Source organism: Lithobates pipiens, unplaced genomic scaffold (assembly GCF_037356315.1).
Source record: "Lithobates pipiens isolate NorthernLeopardFrog02 unplaced genomic scaffold, aLitPip1_a1.2 Scaffold_16, whole genome shotgun sequence".
NCBI classification, from domain to species: Eukaryota; Metazoa; Chordata; class Amphibia; order Anura; family Ranidae; genus Lithobates; species Lithobates pipiens.
In genome coordinates this window covers 188,476,527-188,500,163 of record NW_027507748.1, presented here as the reverse complement: position 1 = coordinate 188,500,163, position 23,637 = coordinate 188,476,527, and the positions used below count along the sequence as shown (strand labels likewise).

Sequence of the window (23,637 nt, the reverse complement as noted above, 5' to 3'; positions counted from 1 at the left end):
TAGTAAATGCTTACATAGGAGTTAGTGCAGTGTATCAGCTATATACCACACATATGCTGTTTTAGGCTTCTTTTTGGACCTTTTGGGGAGTTTTCTTGTGAGATTTACCAGCAGTGTAATACCATTACTCTGGCATTGATAATTCCTTGGTAAGACATTTAAAAGATATAATAGGTTAGGTGATAACAATCATCAAACAGGCATATATATTTTGCGATTTTTAATTTTTAATCATAGTGTGTAATTTTCTTATTTAGACTACAGATGAAAGGACACAACTTCCTGATGTTAGACCGAGCAGGTGGTATCAGTTTCGAGTCGCTGCTGTGAATATCCATGGAACACGAGGCTTTACAGCACCCAGCAAACATTTCCGTTCATCTAAAGGTTAGTAGTACCCATAAAGTCATAGCAGTGTACAGATTGATTCCATGGGGTTGATTTAGTATAGAAAAATAGGATATTCACGCAAGGGAATTTTTCCTTAGTGCACTGAATGAGATGAAGCCCTGCTGACTTTCATCATCCAAACATGTTTTTTTTTCCTTTCACATGAGAAAGAGAAATTCCCTTGCTAAGTGAGCACTTCACACTACACTACTTTTAGCCATACCTCCCAGCTGCCCCTCATTTGGATGGACGGTCTTCCTTCTCAGTTGTTCCTGTTTTTGGATGAATGTGTAGGCCTCTATAGTAAATGCAATACTTAACTACCGAAACATGTTATACTACACTAAACCTTTCACACAAATCTTTTTAATCATCACATCATTGTTTTAAAAAGCCACTACAATGGAAACAAGGATATAATTTTGTGTTTAAACAAGCGGCAACTGCCCTAACCTTTAACTAGCCTTGCTGTTAGCAAGGAGCACATGGAAAGGCAACACATGTCAAACAACAACAAAGAACTAGCTCAATTTATCAACTATCCTGAAACCGAATTGTCTTGTCTAACAGTTCACGTTAAAAACAGGGGTTTAGTTTGCACACATTTGCAAATACTTTTGTGTTTAGTCAATCATTGTTTTGCTTTTTAACTCTTCATGCCACATAACTGGGGGCATGGCAGGGAGTGTGTCCTTATCCTACACATGTGGTGTCAGTGGGTGTCCTTCTTTCTCATCTACAGAGCTGTGGAGATATTATATCAGACCTGGTTCATGCCTATGCATTTCTAGTGCATTTTCAGTTTTTCAGAAACACATTACAGTCCATTAACATGGTTTCCTATGAGTCACGTTCACATCTGTCCATTTTATGGAAAGGGCCAGGGCTTTTTTCTGGTTTTTGGTTCCATAGACTTCAATGGATAAAAAAAACGTGTTTTGAAAAACCCAAAATGCACTGGAATATGCAAACTGCAACCTGCATAGGGGTGAGCCAGGCCTTACTGTGGTTTATGTATCCTTGGAAGAGCAACACAGGGCATCGCATGTATTAAAGTGGTTGTAAACCCTTACAGACCACTTTCACCTACAGGTAAGCCTAGATTAAGGCTTACCTGTAGGTGCTTGAAATATCTCCTAAACCTACATGGTTTAGGAGATATTTACTATGCCCCAAATGATGGCATCTTCTGTGCATGCACCGATGTATTCGGCACTTGTGCACTCTTAAAAGGGCATGCTTTGCCGTTTCAAGCCAGGGTCATGCTGTGACTGGCGGCTCCCGCACGACATGTGACATCACACGACTCCGGCCAGTCACAGAGGCAGCGATCGCAGCCCCGGAAGGAAGAGGGGTGAAGAATGGACGCTTCCAGTGAGGAAATCAGGGACATCGCAGGCTTCGGTTTCAGTGACAATGACATATGCAGGGCATTATATAGGTACCTGCACCCCATTCATACCTGTGATCACAGCAGAGGTAAGTCTTCCAGCAGAATTTCCTTTGGAGAAGTCATATGACCAATATTGAGAGCTTCATGGACCACCCAGCTTTTTATCATGCTCATTAATTACAGAAACATAATTGAAAACATTGTGGGAAATGCTTTTTTAGTACATGGAAATCTGTGTGCTCCTAGCTCAAGGGTTACCAGTCCTTCCCTGCTGGCAGGGATGATGTAGGTGAAATTTAAGCATGTAAATCCTAGTAGAATGCACTTGGAAACACTGGTTTAGGAAGCTACTTAAAGGGATTCTAAAATCTCTTTTAATTAAAATTGCTACAACATGTAATTGATTTGATTTAATAATTGAATTTAATTTGCTTATTGGTTAAAAAATAATTTTACATAGTTCAGTTACATAATTGGTTTCTTGAGTTGAAAATCCTGACTACCAACCATAACTTTTTGTTTGAATGCCATCTTTTCTTCGAATGCACATTTTTCACTTATGAATTTCTTAGTCACTGTCAATTCTTCTAAGCCTATAATCTGTATAACTGCAAGTGACAGTTTCTCATCAGCAACTTGTATTTCTAGTTTGAGTTCAAAATGTTTGTGTAGTAATGTTTGTGCTTTAAAGAACAAGGAACAGACAAGTTCATTTACGTCATATTTTACATGTAAATGGCAGTAAGATAAAAATAGGTATTCTATTTTCCATTTAACAACAAAAAGCATTTTCTAGTGTTCTCCTTTGCCCTATATTACTTCATTGATATTGCTTCATTGACGTGACCTTATTCTTATATTTCAATAAGTAATTATGAGTATGCTTAAAGCTATACTCCAAGGGGCTTATGAAGTCTGAGAAATATGTGTCCCAAGAACAGAAAGCAGAGACAGAAATAAGTGAATATATGTTTATTTAAACCTCCAATCATGCACAAGAAATAATCCCCATTTACATGATTTGGTATTCAAAATAAATAAAGTTTCACTTTATTCACTAAGCTAAGTAAGCAATCATTATGCTAGGTGAAAACTAACCTTGGTAAGTACGAGTTTGAGCTGCTGCTTTTCACAATGCATGTCTATGAGTAAGCCGACTCATTAAAGACAGTGCATTCTCTGTGATGCTGATATTTTATCTCAACAGCTGTTGTACAGTCAGGCAGAGTCATTGTAGCAGAAAATGTATTTGATCTCCAATGGATAATAACAAATGTATAGGAAAGCAAACATAGAAAACTGTTAAAATTACATAAAAAAATTACTTTTTAAGATGAACACTAAATAATAACTCAACATATGTGAATAGATTATACATTTTATTTAAATCAGCCCTTAGATGTAAAAGACATGGTCTTCATTTTTTGTCTTTATTGTAAAGGCCACTTTAGTGTAGCGTATTTCACAATTGTACTGTGACAGGCCTATATATTACACACAGTACAGATATGTTTTTCATTAAAAACCTACCTTCTTTACTGTAACTAACATGGTGCGCTGCTGTGAAAGAATTCATTAATAATGAATACATTAAACAAAAAAGTCTCCCCAACCTCCCATCTAATACATCTGGGACTTAGACTTAAGCTGGCCATACATTATACAATTTTCTTGTTCAATTTATTTTAGATTTACCATCAACTATGTAGCGCAAGGACCTGCCTGATTGCATACAAATTGAAAGTGTTTAGGTTTGACCTCATTCTATCTGGTTTTGGTAACTCTAAAGGAAAATTGTACAAGAAAATTGGATAAGTTATGGCCAGCCTTAGCCCACGTACACACGGTCGGAGATTTTGGCAACCAAATCCGTCGGATTTTGTCTGTCGGATTTAGTCCGACGGATTGTGTCCGAAACTGTTGCATACACATGGTCGGGCCAAGTTGTCTGATTTAGCGGTTGCCAAGAACGCGGTGACGTAATTTCATTACGATGGGACTACATTCAGGCTAGTAGCCAATAGCTTTGATGTAGGAATTTGATCTGAGCATGCGTGGCACTTGGTCCGATCAAAATTCGCTACACATGATCGGATTAGGTCCGACCGGCCCAGTTGGTCGGGAAATATTTCCAACATGTGGGAAAATTGGGTCAGACGGAGATTCGGACGGAATCAGTCCGATGCATACCACACACAGTCGGATTATCTGACGACACGGTGCGATAAGACTCATTCGACAGATTCTCCGACCGTGTGTACAAGGGCTTAGACTCTTCCTTGGACTATAGCAGGTGGGCATATGTAGTAATTGTACCCAAGGTTCAATTGTTATAAAGTTATAAGTGCTATCTAAAATAGCACTAACCCAGCCTTACTCACTGTAAAAATTGTTAGAACTACTTTTTTATTTATAGTAGCTAGGGAACTGCGGCCATTTGAATAAACAAATGAAGGATCCTAAAATGTTATGTAGTTTTGATGATTAATATTTGTGACTCACTTTACATTTTCTTAAAATGTATGTAAACGGTAACAATGAGCTTTTGGCCTGCTACTGTAAAAAAATACAATTACATTTTCTCTTTTTTCGTTATATGCGCCTGTTAAGCTCAAAAAATACCTGTTGATTTTGCCTTAAATCTTTTGAAATGTTAAATTCCTGTGCTGCACTTCCTGAGATGATATGCCCTTAGTAAGGCATCACAGATAAAGTAGGCAGGGTAGACAACACGCCCAACATTTTGCAAAGAATACCCAATTACATGCAAGGAAGATTAAAAAAAAAAAAAACAGCATTTTTGCTTGTGTATGATTGGATGATGAAAGTCAGCAGAGCTTCTGCTTATTTACTAAGCTCTGGAGTAACTGCTCTTGCAGAGTACGACTGCACTTTTGAAAGTGCACAGTCTTTTTGCCTGTGGTAAATAAACTCCTATATTTCTGGCACATCAATGGTTATATTTGTACCTTCAGCATGTTTAAAGGTATAAAACATGGAGAAATGTGCACTGATTGGGAAGATGTATGAAATATGTTTTTTTGTCTTGACCTACATTTTAGGCAGAGTTTCATTTAAAAAAAAAACAAGTTAAAATAACTGAAGACATCCTACTGAAAAAAATGCTTTGGGTTTCTAGAAACTAGTCTTATGTAGCTGATTTTATTAAATGACTTGCATATTATTTTTATATCATTTTAACCTCTGTGAACAAACTGTAATAACTCATAATAACACAAAGTAAATTGTGTGTTCAGGAAGTATTTAGCTTTACTCAGTTCAAGTAAATGGCAGGTCAAATGTTAGCATATATCAACCACATTCTAGCCATTATCTGCTCTCAGAGGCCCCAGTTAAGTATTAAACATGAACACAACAAAAGAATCAATATATTACTTGGGCAACACTCACTTATCAAGTTAATGTATCCACTAAGGCATTGACTGTGTGCTAGATAGTAAAGTTACAAATGCAGTGAATAGTTGGCTGGCAAGATGCAGTTATGAAATACATTTGTATGCCATCATTCTCTTAAAATCAATCACTTGTAAGTGTTGCAACATAAAACCACACATGAATTATGTGTGTGTCTGGTTTTATGGAATAGCTGCTACAAGCTATGTAGAAGAAATGGTGTCAAATATAGCCTGACATAGTAATTATTTAAGTATATATATTGAAAATTTCAAGACCACCAAAAAGTCAGAAAAATAGCAGCATAATAAGAACAAATTCATCAGTTGTATTGATCAGCCCCAAATAAACCTTAACATTAAAACAATCAAAATGTAATGATAGTCACACCGGGGTTGATTTGCTAAAACTGGAAAGTGCAGAATCTGGTGCAGCTTTGCATGGTAGCGGATCAGCTTCTAACTTCAGCTTGTTCAATTAAGCTTTGCCAAAACAAAAACTGGAAGCTGATTTTTTATTTATTTTTTTATGCAGACCTGCAGCAGATTTTGCACTTTGCAGTTTTAGTAAGTTAGCCCCACTGTGTCAATAATGAAATCATCACTGATACACTGGCAACTGCTACATTTTGCTCTTTACAAGGCCTCTACAAGTAGTGAAATATGTGCCAAGTCTTTTGGAATGCCACTTAGAAGTGTGACAGCTGTGGCCTTATCTAATGTCAGGGACCTGGACTCTTCCACAATGCACCCTTATCAAATCTACCACTGAAGGTGAACCTGTTGTTTTTGTCATCTCCAAAAGCCTTGACAGATTTTTCTATTGCTCTTTTTAGCTTCAGACTAAGTTACAATGCTTTTGACAGTTTCATTAACCATGCCTTATTCATAGTGATAATCACTAAAGTTCTCATCAAATATATTGTGATGCACATGTTGTTGGTAATAAAATCGCCTGTGTAACTTGTGTATTATTTTGCCTTCAATGTAGGCATATACCACATGGTTGGAAGTAGTTCCCTTGGTGGCACCATTTCAGTATTCAGGTGCTCGCGATTCTCTTTAGCCTGCTTACATTCTGGTTTTCTCATCTATTCATTACCATAGTGTTGAATTTAGTGGCCCCATGAGCACAAGCAATAAGAATTCTCTTCATGAATGTGTATAATTAATGTGTACTGGAGTCATCTTTCACTGGTAATGCCGTACCATACAATCAATGGGCCAAGGTTAAAACTTGCATTAAGTTTATTAAAAATACAACAGAAAAATCATATTCCTCTGTAGTCCACTGTTTATGTTTCACAGCTCATTGGAATTGCATACTTTTTAACATTAGTTTTTTGATAATGCATCATAATGTATATGATCTAATATCATGCACATTTATGTCAGAAAATAGATACTCAAGAAGTAATGCATGAGTGGCAATGACTTAAACAAATACCAGTGCAAAATACCTTTTAAACAGATAGCATTACAGAACCTACCATTTTTTATACTTGCTTTTACGTATAGGCTTCCTGGCTGCCATCCTTATTGTTCCTGGCTCATAAGTCAGTGAACAAGAACACGCATGCAGCCAACAAAGTCTGAAATGTTTGAAGTTCAAACATTAGACTTAACACGTTTCACAGTCACATGCTGCTTCCTCAGGAGCTTAGTAATATAATATCTACAATACATATTATACAATAATGACCAAAATCTTAATATCCACATCATGATTATAACATTTAAATATATATGATATACAAATAGTACCCTAGTGATACTTAGCACAGTCTGGTTCAAAACATACTTAGACCCCACCTGACATTTCCTATGGCACACTTTACCTCCGCACGGGAGTGACTACCTCCAAACAAAAGTGCATCAGAGTACACACAGAGGCGACCATCAGGACAAATGGTGGAAGCCAATTAAGGAAAAAGGAAAATCTACAAAAAATCCAGGTAATGGGGTGGTTAAACACCCTTCCCATGTGGAGGTTGAGTGTGCCTATTGGAGATACTGTGTTGTGTCCAAGTGGTTTTTAACCAGTTTTCAGTTTCATAAATCTAGTATGGGGCACCTATTTCCCCTATAGGTTGTGTATTTATCATATTGAATCAGAAGTCATGGCATGATAGGTACTGCAGTGATTTGTACAATTAACAAGTGTTAATCAAATGTGTCCTTAAGTCCCATCAACAGTTTGTGTTTGAAGTTCTATGCTACCTGCTTGTTTCAGGCCAGTGATCCTGTTAATAAAATAGGGAAACAAGGGTAAGGATGGCAGTACCATATTCTGCACCTTTAAAACAAATTCAGAAACAGCAACTTCTAGATGTTCATAGGTTTAGTTTGATGATAACTCCACGAAAACTAAAAAGTTCACTATTAAATGCAAAGAGTGTGGCTATTTTGAGCAGTAATGTAACAAAAACCCCAAACCAGATAAAGGCTGATTGTACTGCAGGCAACAAACTAGGGGGCTAAGTATTTTAAGCTGGTAAAATTGCACTACAGTGAATTTGTTTTTTAGTGACCAGTCAAGTTCAGAATTACATTTTCCAAGTCTAAAAGGTTAAATAACTATTGGTCAATGAGCAGCAGCTCCTTCTATGTCCTTCTATGTCCATATTTTCTTTTCTCCATATTTTTCTAAATAGCATCCTAGTCAATACAGAACACCAACCTCTATATGTCAGAGCTGCAATGGAACTTTGCATATCTTCTATTAAATGATTATTGTCTGAATTTATGTAACTCACATTAAGAAAAAAAATCCAAATGCAGATGACTTTAGTTGCCTTGTAAGTATCGTGAGTGGAGTTCTTCTTTAGGCAATGGCTTTTTTTTTCCAACACTGTCTTTGGTACACATTTTAGTCTACTAAACAAGTGTTCAGCATTGGCAGAAAAACCTGCAAAGAAAAGGCTGCAATCCATTTTTCCTTCAGGCATAAATCCCATGTTGAGAGTGATTTCATGGTTACGTTGCTGAGTGCTAGTAAAATCAAAACAGACACCCACTGCCTACAATAAAAATCTTTCTCTCCCCCTCTTGGGACTAATGATTTTCTAATGTCAAGCAGCTGGCTTATGTGTGTCATTCGCTGAACACGGAGGAATCCTAAGGATATGTCTTTAATGTTTTTGAGTGCTGGAAAGCTTGTCTTCAGCATCACTTCAAGACTTCAAGGTTGCAGGTCACAATGATAACAGATAACGTGAAGTGAATTGTTTTTTAAAAGCATAATCTTCCAATTTTTACAGTACTCAGACAGTCTGACTACCTAAAACTAGACAACAGACATCAGATTCCATTTCTGAGCAACATCTTTATTGCAACACTTAGTACAAGTTTACATTACTTTATTTATGTTTGATTATATTTATTAAAAATATATAAAATCATTGCACATTAACATGCATTTCTTTGCTTGTTTCAAGTGATATGTCCCATCGGAAAAAAAAAAAAACCTTTAAAAACATGAATATCCTCTAAAAGAATAGATTTAAGACACCATATATGAAACTTACATAACACAACTTGCCTAAAAGACAGTACACCAATTATCAGACAATGATTAAAAGCAATAAAACCAACAAAATGTGTTTCTGTACTAAATGGCCATGCTAAATGGCTTTTTCTGCATTCAGCAAAAAAACCTTCCAAGATAAGCTCCTTCCACCGCCCCTAAATAATTACCTGAGCATGAACTCAATCCAATCTTGTGCCCAAGAACAGCAATGCTGCTCTCTCTCTTTCCCCTCACTAGACATAGAGGCAGAAGTGGGAGTCATTGACTCCTGCAAAAATGAATAAGCTATTGCACTGACTAGAGCTGTCATTTAACAGGGCACATGAGGGGGCCAGGAGAGTGGTAGGGAATACCAGGTGAAGTGGATGCAGCCCCTCTTAGATTAGGTCTTGAGATCTGAATGCACATATAAAAACACAAACACAAGAGAGCACCTCCATTTAGGTGTAGTGATTTATTAACCATTTGTCCTTTGGAAGATTTACCCCCCCCCCCTTCCTGACCAGGACATTTTTTGCAATACGACACTGTGTTACTTTACCTGAAAATTGCGTGGTCGTGCGACGCTGTGCCCAAATAAAATGTGTGTATTTTTTTTTTCCCACAAAGAGCTTTCTTTTGGTGGTATTTGATCACCTCTGGGTTTGTTTTTGTTTTTTTTGCACTATACACAAAAAAGACCGGACATTTTGAAAAAAAAAATAATATTTACTTTTTGCTATAAAACATATTAAATAAAAAAAATTTAAAAATCGAATTTCCTCACCTCTGGGTTTGTTTTTTTTTTCTTTTGCACTATACACAAAAAAGATAATCAATTTTGGAGAGAAAAAAACAAAACAATAATTTTTACTTTCTGCTATAAAACTTATCCAATAAAAAAATGCAAAAAATCGAATTTCCAACCTATAGCAGTAAATCTGCTATGGGGTGGTCGACAAGTGGTTCAAAAGAATAACAGACAATAAAAATGCTTTTCCTATGGTTTGACAAAGCGGCACTCATGTCTGCCCTGAAACATGTAGCCACAACCCCTCCACTTCCTGTCGTCATCACCCAGCCAAGAGAGGTGCTGTTTGGAGCTGGGTTTATGACAATCCTTCATTCACTTTTAACTAGTGAGTGCATTTTTATTGTCTATTATTCCTTTTATTAAATCACTACACCTAGACGGAGGAGCCCTCTTGTGTTTGTTTTGCATATTTGCCATTGGCTCCTGCTGCTATCACTCAAATCCATTGAGCAGGGATGGGAGGGTGGGGCCTGGCCACACTATGTGTGTATATAGTGCTTACTACTGTATAATTGTGTCTAGTTTATTTACATTTAATGTACATTTAAAAGCTCATGTTTGGTAATCTATACAGGTCTCCAATTTAGGTATTTGTTTTAATTCTGTTGCATCAGCCAAATCCTGCTTCCTTTGTGCTTTACACCCCCCCCTTCCTAAAAGCTGCATCTTATGGTGGGAGATTTTCAGTAAGGCCTCTTTCACATGGCCGATCCACTCAGGTCCGCCTGTCAGTTTTTCAGGCGGACCAGAACGGATGCTCCGTAGAGGTCTATGGAGTGTCGGATCTCAGCGGTGACATGTCCGCTGACATCCGACCTGCTCCAATCCGAAAAAGTGTGACAGAGGAAAAACCTACTTTTTCATCCGTCATCGGGTCGGATCGGGTGACGACGGACACTGCGGTCCGTTGTCATCCGATCCCCCATAGGGGAGAGCGGCGCTCTGATAGGTCCGCCCCTGCGCAGTGTGCAGAGACGGATCTGTTCTCTGCCTGCTCAGCGGGGAATCGACGGAGCGGTTTATTTAATACGGGGCCATAGTCCTGTTTTAGCCACTTGCTGCAATACGTATATATAGGTTGCCATTTACAAGTGGTTTACCGGGATTATGGCTGAAGATATCAGCCATAACCTTGGTATTGTTTTTTCAGCCGGTGGCTAGCTTTCTCTTGAAATCGTTCTGTGCGGCTCGGCCGAGAAACAATCCGACAGTGCCGCCGGCTGTTTACAGAGGCGTTCACAGAGGAAATCAGCTTTGATTACCTCTATGGCCTTGGAGGACCGGAGAAACGTCATGACATCACCTCAAAATCCAGGGTGGAAACTGTTTTTTTTTCTAGTTTTTTTTTATATTTTCCTTTTAAGGGTAAAAAAGAGATTTAGAATCGTTTTGACCCCAGATCTCTCCATAAAGAAGACCTGTCATCCTTATTTCTATTACAAGGGATGATTACATTCCTTGTAATAGGAATAAAAGTGCTAAAAAAAAATGAAAGGGACAGTGTAAAAATTTGTGTAAAAAAAGTAAAAAAATGTATTGCCGTGGACATTAGAGCTAGTGCAATAATTGTAGTGCTAGACCTCCTCTGTAACTCTAAACATGTTCAAGTACTGCAATTTGTCAAAATGTTGCACTAATATCGTGACATAAAATATTACAAGGATTGCCTTTTTATTCACTAGGGTCTCTGCTAAAAAATAAATAAATATATATATAATGTTTGGGGTTATAAGTAATTTTCTAGCAAAAAATACTGATTTAAACTTGTAAACAAAAAATGCCAGAAAAGGCTTGGTCTTCGATGTCATCAATCTATTAGGTGTGAGACAAACAGATTTTAGGATGACAGCCATTGACATTATAGTGACTGGCTTATAATGAACTTACACCATCTTTTGAATGTTGTTGTTAAGGGATAAAAATAGATTGCTCAGCTGAACACATTCTATTCTTACCTTAGACAGAATAATTGCCTTTTCATGTCATCTAATTTTTCTGAGACTCTTTTTCTTAACAATTATTATACAATGACTAAGAAATAGGTTCAGCTCAGTGTGATCATGGAAGATTTCCTCAAACAAAGAATGGGGATTCTAGTTATTATGTTGATTATTTGACTAATGCAGTGAGCGTGGAAATGTATTAAATAGCTAATTTAGCACTGCAAAAACATCCAGGTGCACGCTGAATTTGAAAGAATGCCTGACCTAATTTTGTTAAAGGCTTTCAAGTTCCCTCTCCTTTTGTTCCTAAACTATGAGTGACGCTCCACTTGACCTGCTATTTTTGTACTCGGTGAGGCTCATGTGAAGTACATATCTGTGACTATATTGTGACATATATCAAATTGAGCAGAGATGCGTTTCCATGAATGGATGTAACCACTACTGAAAAGACAGCTTAACATGCAGTATAAAATAACACAAGGGCTCGCTGAAAAAAACATACACCTTGTAAAAATAGATCATGACTAATATGTAAAACAGAAGATGAACATTCATGCTTCAAGAACAGATGTCATTTTAGGTTATTGTACATTTAGAATTTTATTGAATAACTTGGTGGACATATGACACTGAAACCACAATACATGGCAGCCAATCAGGTGTATTCCATTGTCGTAGATCCAGACTAGTGAAAGCTAATTTTGATTTGAATTAAAGGAAATTATGGTCTACAGATCAGTTCCCGCCTGCAGCCTCTCACCTTGTAACTTGCTACAAAGTTACAATGTTACAGACTGATCACTTGGGGAAAAAGGAAATTCTTTCTCCAGTATGCAGCAGACTGGTGACATCATCTTAGCCTAGTGAAAAGTCATGTGACTAGAGCTCAAGGACAACTTTTCAAAGGGGAACGTGAGTGGGAATGGGAAAATTAAAATGCAGTCACTACAAATACTGTAGCTGTTGACTTTTAAAGTGGTTATAAAGGCAGAAGGTTTTTGTTTTTTTTACCTTACTGCATTATCCTTCTGGGTGCAGCTCCCAAAGCTCCTAATCACAGCCAGTGAGCCAATGAGAAGAGAGTGGGGGGCAGGGTCGAACCAATGGACAATGTCCATTCACAGGACTGCGGCTTGGGAATCTTGCTATTGGGGGCAGTCATCAGAGGGGAGGAGCGAGGCCCGCCACCGGAGGACCCAAAAAGAAGAAGATAGGGGCCACTCTGTGCAAAACCATTGCACAGAGCAGATAAATATAATCAGTTCATTATTTCTCAAAAATCCAACGATTAGAATCACTTTAAGGCTGGGTTCACACCGCTGTGGGGGGAGAACCGGATGTAATTCGCACAGCAAATCACATCCGATCTCCGTAGCGCTGCGAGTTCAGCCATACAGATAGTATGGCTGAACTCGCAGCGGTCCCGCAGCAAACTCGCACGGGACCCTTTTTTGGGTCCGCAACGGAATCGGATCGCATGGGGGTTCACACCATGCGATCCGATTCCTGTGCGAGTCGGCAGATCGCACTGCGATATGCCGACGGATCTGGGGGTGTCATTAACATAACATTGACACCCCCAGCCGTCCGCATAGGGCAGTGTGAACTGCCGGCGGGAGGTATGCGATGCGGGAAAACGCCGCGGATTCGCGGCGTTCCCGCATCGCAGCAATGTGAACCTAGCCTTAGAAATAGATACTTACAAGTCTATGCAGTCAAGTACTGTTTTCTACACAGCCAACAAGGTGTCTGTTCCTTGGTACCACCATCTTGGTTTTAGGAGTCAGCTCTCGCTTTCTGATCATGCAGGCTGGCTCCCTACTGCAGATGCGCAAGACACAGCCTGCCATGCAACTGGTACTGCAGCCTCCTGGCATGTACGATGTTACCCCAAGTGGCTTCTGTCAGGGGAAAATGAGGGAAAGTACAACCAAAAAAGGCACTCGCCCCCCCCCCCCCCCATTATAATAATAATTAAAAAAAAGGCTGGAGATAAAAAGAGAACTAAGGTAAGTTTAAATTTCAGGTGAAGGTCCATTTGATAAAAGGTAGAGCTTTTCTGTAAAACTCTTATATTTTTTGTGAAAAAAAAATACTGTTACAATCTAAATATTGTATATATCATATAGATGACACTGAGCTCAGATTCTCTACTTGCTGACTTTTGCTTTAAACAGTAAGAACATACCTGGGGGAGTCTTCCCATATTTTAATATGAGCATACCTATTTACAAATTTAAAACCTATATTCAAGGATAAATTTCAAAGTTAAACTTTATTTTTCAGATCCATCAGCTCCACCAGCACCGACTAACCTCAGAATCATCAATTCCACTACAAACAATGATGGTACAACAACCGTAAAAGTTACATGGGATCTGCCAGAGGAGCCTGATATACCTGTGCATCATTATAAAGTTTTTTGGAGTTGGACATCACATAGTAAATCTGTTGTTCCAACTAAGAAGAAGCGTAGGAAGACAACAGAAGGGGTATTGTGTGCTTATTTGCTTTATTTATCGATAGACATTTTTTTGCCTATATTCACCAAGTTTTAAACAGTTCCTGTTACTTCCAAAATATATTTTTGTGCTGAACTATATGTACTCCAAATGACTATACGTATAAAGAGAAAGCAGATTTTATAGATTCTAACATGATAGCTTATCCCTAGATTAGCAGTGAGCTGTGTTACGAGTTACGACATCCCAAATATTTAGTTAAAGCACCAAAGTATCACAGAACATTTAATGCTTTTACTGTGTCAATTGTATATAGCAGCGATGGCGAACCTTGGCACCCCAGATGTTTTGGAACTACATTTCCCATGATGCTCATGCATGCTGCAGTGTAGTTGAGCATCATGGGAAATGTAGTTCCAAAACATCTGGGGTGCCAAGGTTTGCAATCACTGGTATATAGTAAGAATAAAGTAAAAAGAGGGATCTGTTAGAGAATTGAGATTTTACTCCATATCCCTGAATGCATCTAGCAAAAAACAAAGCACATTTGAGGACTTTCAAGGTGTAACCTCTCAACAAATTCACACAACAGAAAAGTTTGTTTAAAATGTTTACTCTATTGGTACAAATGATAAAAGCGACCCAAGAAAAAGTCTTTGTAGATCGTCAAAATAATGCCACAAAGTATCCATCAAAACCTGACCTGATATTACACCCTAATTAGAGGCACATTAAAACCAAAATCTGATTATCCAAAGTTCAGGGGCAGTTAAAAGACCATCAGTATTGTCTCATTCTCCACATGTTTCTCATAGCGCTTCATCAGGTGCCGTAAATATAAATCATAAATATATACATACATATATTTGAGACCAATATTATGTGACATATAGCTATCAACATTAAATACCAGCATGGAGGAAGAGGCATCAACAATAGGGGATCATAAAAAGCCCATCAACATTTTAGAGACCCCAGGTAGATCTGGCATGAAGGTGGGCAAACACTAGGGCTTGGCACTTTCATTTGATTTCACCTCTAAGAATGAATTTAATTTATTTTATGCACTTATAAAGTGACATAAAACTGTTGCAGTATATTGTGATGCCTAAATCTATGTATGTAGAGTTGCAAGCCTAATGACAGACCCAGTGACAGAAATTAACTGTTGGAGGGATTAAATGGCTATTCCTCATCTCAGATCTATTTTGTTCTCAAGATGACAGCAATAAAACTAAAACAAATTGTGCAAAACCTTAATTTTATTTATTTTCTTGTTATTCTCACTCATCAAGAGGTATCATGCTCATAATTGCTGTATAGGTGTTTATTCAACAAAATGCATTTGGATTTGAAGTGGATAACTTTTTTTAGTGGTCAGGCAAAATACTAGCATACCACAGGTCATATTTGAGTTTTTATTGAATGACCAGTCACAATGTATAAAAAAATTGAAAATGCTAACATTTAATAAAGATTTTAGAAATAATGAGAACTAGAAAATACTAATATTCAGTGTGGATTGTTATACACTTATTTTCAGAACCAAAATGATGTGACTCTAGAAGGATTGCAGCCAAACAGCAATTATATGGTTGAGATTCAAGCCATTACATATTGGGGACAAGTCCGTTTGAAAAGTGCAAAGGTCTCACTATATTTCTCCTCTGGGCCGTCAAGTTCCAGTAGTAAGTACATATAAATCCTGTCCTCTATGTATAACCTTCCTTTTAAAGCTTCTCCATAGGCAAGGTTTTTTTCTTAACATCTATATAGTCTTGCAACTTTTTTGTCAATTAACTTCACCATGTACATCGGATATCCTCTGTAACATCAGCACAGGGGCCAATGAACTCCTTACAGAGCCAGGGCTAAAGATCTTAGAGGGTGCCCTACATCACTTTAAGGGAAACGTTTTAGAAAATATGTGCATGTACTAATATTATTTTTTGCTTTATTTATTTTGCCTATTGGTCTACTTTAGTTTTGGACAAAGGGACTTTATTTTTCTTTTTAGAAACAATGTGCGAAAATTCTTAGAGCAGACTCCACATAGACCCAAAGGTTTTCAGCCAAACTGTTTTGGAACTGAACATAAACTATGTTTCTAGTTGTATATAATATGAATACATATAAGCTGATTTACTGATTGGACTAAAAGCAAACGGTGTCAGTAAAGAAAATGTTTTACTGAATGCTATGTTTGCATATTTATGTAAGTAATCCACCAGCACAATAATGAAGCAATTTTCACAAAATTAAAATCAATGTATGAATTTTTAATTCATAAAGTATGATATTTGCTTCCTAATAAATCATTTTATTATTTTCAGAGGATCAAGTATCAAAAGTCAGCAAAATGAAGAGTGATACTCTAGTTTCACCTCAAAGAAAGCGCACAGCTCACATGCTTGAAATTGGAGCCCCATTCTACCAGGATAATCAACTTCAGGTCAAAGTGTACTGGAAAAAGAATGAAGGTGAATGCAAAGATCATTTTATAGTAAATTATTTTTTATCCATGTTTTGGTAAAACATGAGAACATATTATTCTTCTTTGGAAGCTTCAGTATTTTTCTGTTAAATTTAAGCAAACAGCATTGATGTCAAAATGGCTCATTTTTTCTAAAGAGAGATTGGGCGTTGATGTGCAGTACAGATCACTGAGGAAGAGAATACAATGGAAATATAGGATGGAAATAGAACTCAATAGAAATAGTTAACCAGCACACTCGCTACATTCTGTCACATTGGGATTATAGTTTGCTATCAGGACCGCATCATATCATTTTTGTTTAAAATTAAAGTGAACCTAGAGTCATTTTTTTTTCAGTTTTTGGATAGAGGTAGTCCATGGGTAAAACTTCTATCAGGTTTTTGGGGTTTTTTTTGCTGCCGGTGTCCAATGGCAGATATTTTCCTTCACTTACTGCCCTGGTCATGCAACAAAGAGTGACAAAGTATCTCTCTAGCATAAGAGGCAAATGCTCTCTTATGGCAACCACATTGGTATTGATATGATCATTCAATTAATTAATCTCTCATACCTAAACTAATCATACATTGCAACAGGGTTGATTTACTAATGAAAAATAGACTGTTCACTTTATCTTAGTGAATGTGGCAAAAATGTACTTCACAAAAAATATCAAATCGCACAAAGAAACAAAAAAGCAGTATTTTGGCGTGCACATAATTCCAAGATGTCAGCAGAGGTTCACTTCATTCCCTATGCCAAGGAAAGAGAAAATTCTCTTGCAAAGTGAACTGTCTATTTGCCAATAGTAAATTGACCCCAATGTGTATTCATCTATTCCTATTATGATGATGAAAAAAAAATTCTCTCTCTTTCTGCGCTGGTCACAATGGTCACCAGAACAAATAGAAATGATTCACCAGCAAAAAACAAACAAAAAATTAATAGGGATTTTAATCCTTCCCCATTATCAAAATCTTTAAAAAAAATGGCTTGAGATATACCGTAAATTAAAGAACACTTATCCTAAGACAAATCCTGAGATACTCATGGAAGTTGTACTTGCTTACTTCTCTCTTTGCAAAGGAAAGTTGCTGTTATGTTGAGTCTATAGTCAGCAGTCCCAATGATACATATAAAAACAAACCTGTTCAAATCTCCATTTTTACATGGCAGGTCTAAAGTGATCTTTTCATCATGGGGTCACTTGATAAAAAAGGCTCTGTGTTTATCTTTTAATGGCCCGTTTGTCGAAACACCACCTCTTTGCTGCTCACTGGCCACTGCAGGTATTTAACCAGCTAGTGGGTCAAATACTGGCCTCACCCAGAGCATAGAATGTTTCCTCCTCCCATCTTCTGCATTTTGTAGTGACATATGAACTTGCGGGAGACACCAAAGTATGCAGTGGGGAAGCAAGCATACCACACACCCAGTGAAATATATTGAGTGGCTTGCAAGCACCAAAGAGGCAGCATTTCAGCAAAAGGGACAACTGAGCCTTTTTAATACAGGTATTCCTTACAAGTAACCCTATGCTGACAGGATCCATTTACATTTTTTTCCCCATAGGGTGTTTATAGCATTCTGTTGCCTATGCAGAACCAGAAAACCCATGCATAGTTAGTACCAGTTCAGCCTGGGACTTGTCAGCATGTGCGTCTGGCAGTGTTTCATGGAAGATTAGTTACAGATATTAGCATAAACATTTCACCATCTTTACTACTTAACTTTCTCTTTAGTGTAATAACTGGCCCTTGAATGATCTACTTAATGGTAAAATGTGTTATTTGACCTCAGGTGCTAGTCTCATACCAAACACATGGGTGATGATAGTAGGCTAAAGATTGTTCCTCCCATCTAAATTGATAGCAGATACCGCTTATCACTGGTCCAGTCCCTTTTAAAAATCATATGTACCAAAATAGCTGCAATTGCCATTGTTTAAACAGATCAATGAAAATGAAAATTCCAATGGTGCAATGGATACAAACATTAAAATATGCGTAATCTATTTCTGGCTGATAAACAAATACATAGTTGTAGTCATATGACCTGTACATATCAGGACATTCTGTTTCATTAGAAATCCTTGTTTGGACCATACTTTATTTGGTATTTAACTAGCAGGGCATTCTCAGTTCAACCATAAAGATATTGGAATTTTTACGTCTTTAAGATCTATTTTTTAATAGGATTAGCAATCTTTCAATCTTAACTTCTTTCATAGCTCATTTAATTAACTAAATTAGAATGCCATTTAAAATGAAATGTTTTATATGAAACACATACTGACAGTTTACAGCTGGGATCCCAGGGCAATAGACAAAGTTCCCAAAAACTCAACACAAATAACACAAACCATAGTTTTTTTAAGTGCAAATAAAAAGGCCAGGCCTTAATATTGGTCATTCAGCATCTACCCAAAAGTAGAATCTATTTATTGGATTGACCTTTTAGGTGCAATAAATATTAAACATGTTTGCATTTTTTAGGTTTAATCCCCTCCCTAACATATGAATATTTTCCTTCATTTCCCCATCACTCCATTTAGTTCTAGAAGGTGAAATACATGTTCAGTGCTTCCAGATAGGGAGGAGCATATACAATACCACATGAGAGTGTTGAGCCAATCAGTACTGTCACAAAAGGAGTCTGTAGCCTCGTGTAAACTATTACTCAAGCTAGGAGCTGACATATGTCTGATACTTCCAGGTATGGATGAGCATATACAGTACCATGTAAGTGTGCTGGGCCAATCAGTACTGTCACAAAAAGAGTCTATAGCCTTACGTAAACTATTACTCTAGTGATTTGTGGTGGAAAAGCAAAAGGAAGGTAGGTATATGCTGCTGGGGACTGCAAACTAAAGTGAATCTTTAGGCAAACACACAACCAAATATCTGATTGTTGGTAAAGTATGACTAGAGAAGGCCTAGTGCTTTGATTAGATTTTTTTAACATAACTGTATACAGGCTTGTCTACACAAGCATCTTTGTTTAGTTGCCTATGTGCATTTGTGATGTACGTATGAAGGATGTTGAAAGTAGTGCGTGCTTGAAAGTTGTGCTGACTTGTATTGTGCATTGACAACTCGCATTTACTGTTGCTTTCTCCATGCTTTTTGCGTTATTATTTTTGTTGTATTTGCTTTTATTGCATTATATAAGTCAAAGAAAATGCAATGAGAATGTATTCTGAATACGTTGCAAAGGCATCTCAGAAGCAGTCAATTTTTTGTGAAAGCAACCAAAAGCATCATTTCTTGTGGTTGCTGCTGTTGACTTCTGTGTCTGATGTCTGTATAAAAAAGGAAAGCCTGCAATGCTCATTGCCCACAATGAAGTTAATTTACTGGAGTAGAAATTGTTCAGTTTGCAAAATTAATGTTCTCTAAAGTTAGCCAATAATATGAATCCACATTCACAGTTACTGTATTTTCACTCTCTCTTTTTCCTGTTCTGCTCTTCCCACCTTCAATTTAAAATTCTGTCTGATAAGCCATCTCATAGCCAACACTTCAGAATTGCCTTATAAGCTACCCCATGACCAACTTTAATTTTTAAACATATGATACATTTGTTGGCATTACACCTATGGGAAGATAGAGAGAGAGAGAAATGTTTACACATACAATTGTATATATATATATATATATATATATATATATATATATATATATATATATATATATATATATATATATATATATATATATATATATATACAGTATATACTGTATCCTGTATATATGTAATGTTCATTAGAATGAAAGTGCACATTTTACTTGTAAAATTAATTTAGCTGCCTTTTCCCATCAAGAGCATTTATTGTTCAAAACATGGTTAGCCTTTTCCAGAGCTATAGCAACACTTGAAGTATGGACAGTTGGATATAAAAATCTATACAAAAGTCATATGCTGTATATACAAAAGATTTTTCCAGTAACCAACTAGTACATTGTAACCAGCCATGCATCAATAAATCCCCTTCAGACATAGCAGCTTTACAAAGTTAGGGCTGCAGAGTTAGATCATGTGAAAATAATAAGGAGATTAATGGGATGTGTTCACATTATGTGGAACATTCTTTTTTTAAGAAGAATATTTAGAAATATACATTGACATTGATCTGTATTATTCATGACCCTAGCTTGTTTCTGCATGTTGTGACATATCTGTGTTTATAGATTTCGAGATGAATTTGGGGGTAGTAATATGTTAAAATATACATGGATCAGTACACTCAGCTCATAAATCTTTTGAAATCATCACAGTGATTTTTCCATCATCAATCTTCAAAATATTTAAAAAAAAGTAGTCAAAAGAACTCCATTAAGCACTGTTTGCGTATTAACTGGGAGGCCACATAACCACAATGCCGTTTAAGAAAAACAACAGCAATCTGTATGTAGAACTGAAATAAAAAAATATTTTAAATATTTATTGCATACAGACAAAATGCAAACAAAGCCAGATAGACAGGGCTACAGCAATGTGTGATATGGCCCCATAGCAAAAACATTAAGGAGTCCTTTTGTTTCTCTAATCTCCATCTCAGGGGACATTTTTGGAAATAGAAGTGATTGAAAATTTCTTTAGTGGAGATACAGACTGCAACAAAACACTCTTTCATTGTAAAATGGGGAAGAATTAGAACTTCTTCTAAGTTATTATTACAGCATGCATATTTTTGTGTTGATGACCACTGCTTCCTTAATTTCATATTCTAAAAAACTTTGCCTAACACAGTACTTAGTATGGACAATTCATATTGCCTTATGCCCTATTTGTTCAGCTCACCAGTAGCCTCATCACAACGTGGCTGCTGGTGTGAACCAGTAGTATAATGTGTATTATCATAATGTGTGCATTACCAAAATGTGTGTAGTACACATACAGTATATTACCAAAAGTATTGTGACGCTTGCCTGTACACACACATGAACTTTAATGGCATACCAGTCTTAGTCCATAAGGTTCAATATTGAGTTGGCCCACCCTTTGCAGCTATAACAACTTCAGCTCTTCTGGGAAGGCTGTCAACAAGGTTTAGGAGTATGTCTATGGGAATGTTTGACTATTCTTCCAGAAGCGCATTTGTGAGATCAGGCACTGATGTTGAACGAGAAGGCCTGGCTCCCAGTTTCCACACTAATTCATCCCATTGGTGTTCTAGTGGGTTGAGGTCAGAAATGGGTGCAGATCAGTCAAGTTCCATCACCCCAAACTCACTCATTCATATCTTTATGGACCTTGATTTGTGCACTGGTGTGCAGTCATGTTGGAACAGGAAGGGGCCACCCCCAAATTGTTTCCACAAAGTTGAGAGCATGAAATTGTCCAAGATGTCTTGGTATGCTGATGCCTTAAGAGTTCCCTTCACTGGAGCTAAGGGACCAAGCCCAACCCCTGGAAAACAACCCCACATCATAATCCCCCTCCACCAAGTAATTTAAACCAGTGCACAAAGCAAGGTCCATAAAGACAGTGAGTTTGGGGTGGAGGAACTTGACTGACTTTCACAGAGTCCTGACCTCAACCAGATAGAACACCTTTAGGATGAATTAGAGTGGAGACTGCGAGCCAGATCTTCTTGTTCCACATCAGTGCCTGATCTCACAAATACGCTTCCTAAGCCTTGTGGACAGCCTTCCCAGAAGAGTTGAAGTAATTATAGCTCCAAAGGGTGGGCCAATTCAATATTGAACCTCACGGACTAAGACTGGGATGCTGTTAAGTTCTTGTGCATTTATAGCAGGTGTCCAATACTTTTGGTAATTTGGTGTATGTGTGTGCAATTTGTGTGTGTGTGTGAGGGGGTCACTAAAAAGAACACAAGCTTACTGGGGGATGCAGCCAATGGGGGGATACTGACCTATCCAACTGAAAGTGGGTCTTTTCTGCCTTTTGCCTTACAAAAAATCACACCTCCAGCATACACACATTGGTCTTTCCACTGTAACGCTCTGTATTCTGCACATTATGTGTTTTCTGGATGTAGACTTGCTCACTCCTGCTCTCATGCATTCCACAATTCTCTTTTGTGCATACTGACCACATCATAGCTCCAGACTCCTCTACTGCACATACTACCCAATGGCATACTTTCCATCTCTTCTGCGCATACTGCCCACTTCCATATCTGCTTTACTCCCCTCTTGCACTTATTTCCCCCTGTAATAATCTTGGAACTGTCCTCCTGCACAAAATTCACCCAAAATGCACCCATCTCCTGAACATACTGCCCAATATCTAACCCTTAATACTCCCCTCCTTCAGGTATTGCCCCTTATAATATCCTGCACAAAATACTCTCTGCTTGCTGCCTTAGAGCCTTATACTGCTCACTCTCCTCCTGCACATAATGCCACCCATCAATCCATTCATATATCCCTTCTGCCTGCATACCTAATGTTGTACTAATCCCCTAATTGATACTATGATCTAGCAGCAGTATTTCACCTGAGATGTACATGGCTCAACCCCAATACATTACTTTGCTTTTATACATAGGCATAAGGATTACATTTTTGTTGAAAAAGTCTTTGGTTAAAACTTACAGTTTTCCAATGACAACATTTTAAATCCAATATAGTGTACAATTTGTTACATATATACATCTCATAAAAATGAGTACACCCCCTTACATTTTTGTAAATATTTTACTATCTTTTCGTGTGACAACACTGAAAAAAGTACACTTTGCTACAATGTAAATTAGTGAGTGTACACCTTGTATAACAGTGTACATTTGCTGTCCCCTCAAAATAACTCAACACACAGCCATTAATGTCTAAACTGCTGGCAACAAACGTACACCCCTAAGTGAAAATGTCTAAATTGGGCACAATTATCTATTTTTCCTCCCCGTTTTCATGTGACTCGTTAATGTTACAAGGTCTTAGGTGTGAATGGGGAGCAGGTGTGTTAAATTTGGTGTTATTGCTCTCACTCCCTCATACTGGTCATCGGAAGTTCAACATGGCACCTTGTGGCAAAGAATTCTCTGAGGATCTGAAAGAATTGTTGCTCTACATAAAGATGGCCTAGGCTATAAGAAGATTGGCAAGACCCTGAAACTGAGCTTCAGCACAGTGGCCAAGACCATACAGCAGTTTAACGGGACAGGTTCCACTCAGAACAGGCCTTGCCATGGTTGACCAAAGAAGTTGAGTGCACGTGCTCAGCGTCATATCCAGAGGTTGTCTTTGGGAAATAGATTTATGAGTGCT

The 23,637-nt window shown here is 37.5% G+C and overlaps 1 protein-coding gene across 1 annotated transcript in view; it reads left to right on the top strand.

Annotated features, from left to right (window-relative positions):
- ANOS1 (anosmin 1) overlaps positions 1-23,637 on the top strand; it is a 229,844-nt gene that overhangs the window by 168,061 nt on the left and 38,146 nt on the right. The window contains exons 6-9 of the mRNA XM_077480835.1: positions 258-387; positions 13,751-13,956; positions 15,470-15,614; positions 16,260-16,406. Of these exons, the coding sequence (XP_077336961.1) occupies positions 258-387; positions 13,751-13,956; positions 15,470-15,614; positions 16,260-16,406 (628 nt within the window). The remainder of the gene's footprint in view (positions 1-257; positions 388-13,750; positions 13,957-15,469; positions 15,615-16,259; positions 16,407-23,637) is intronic.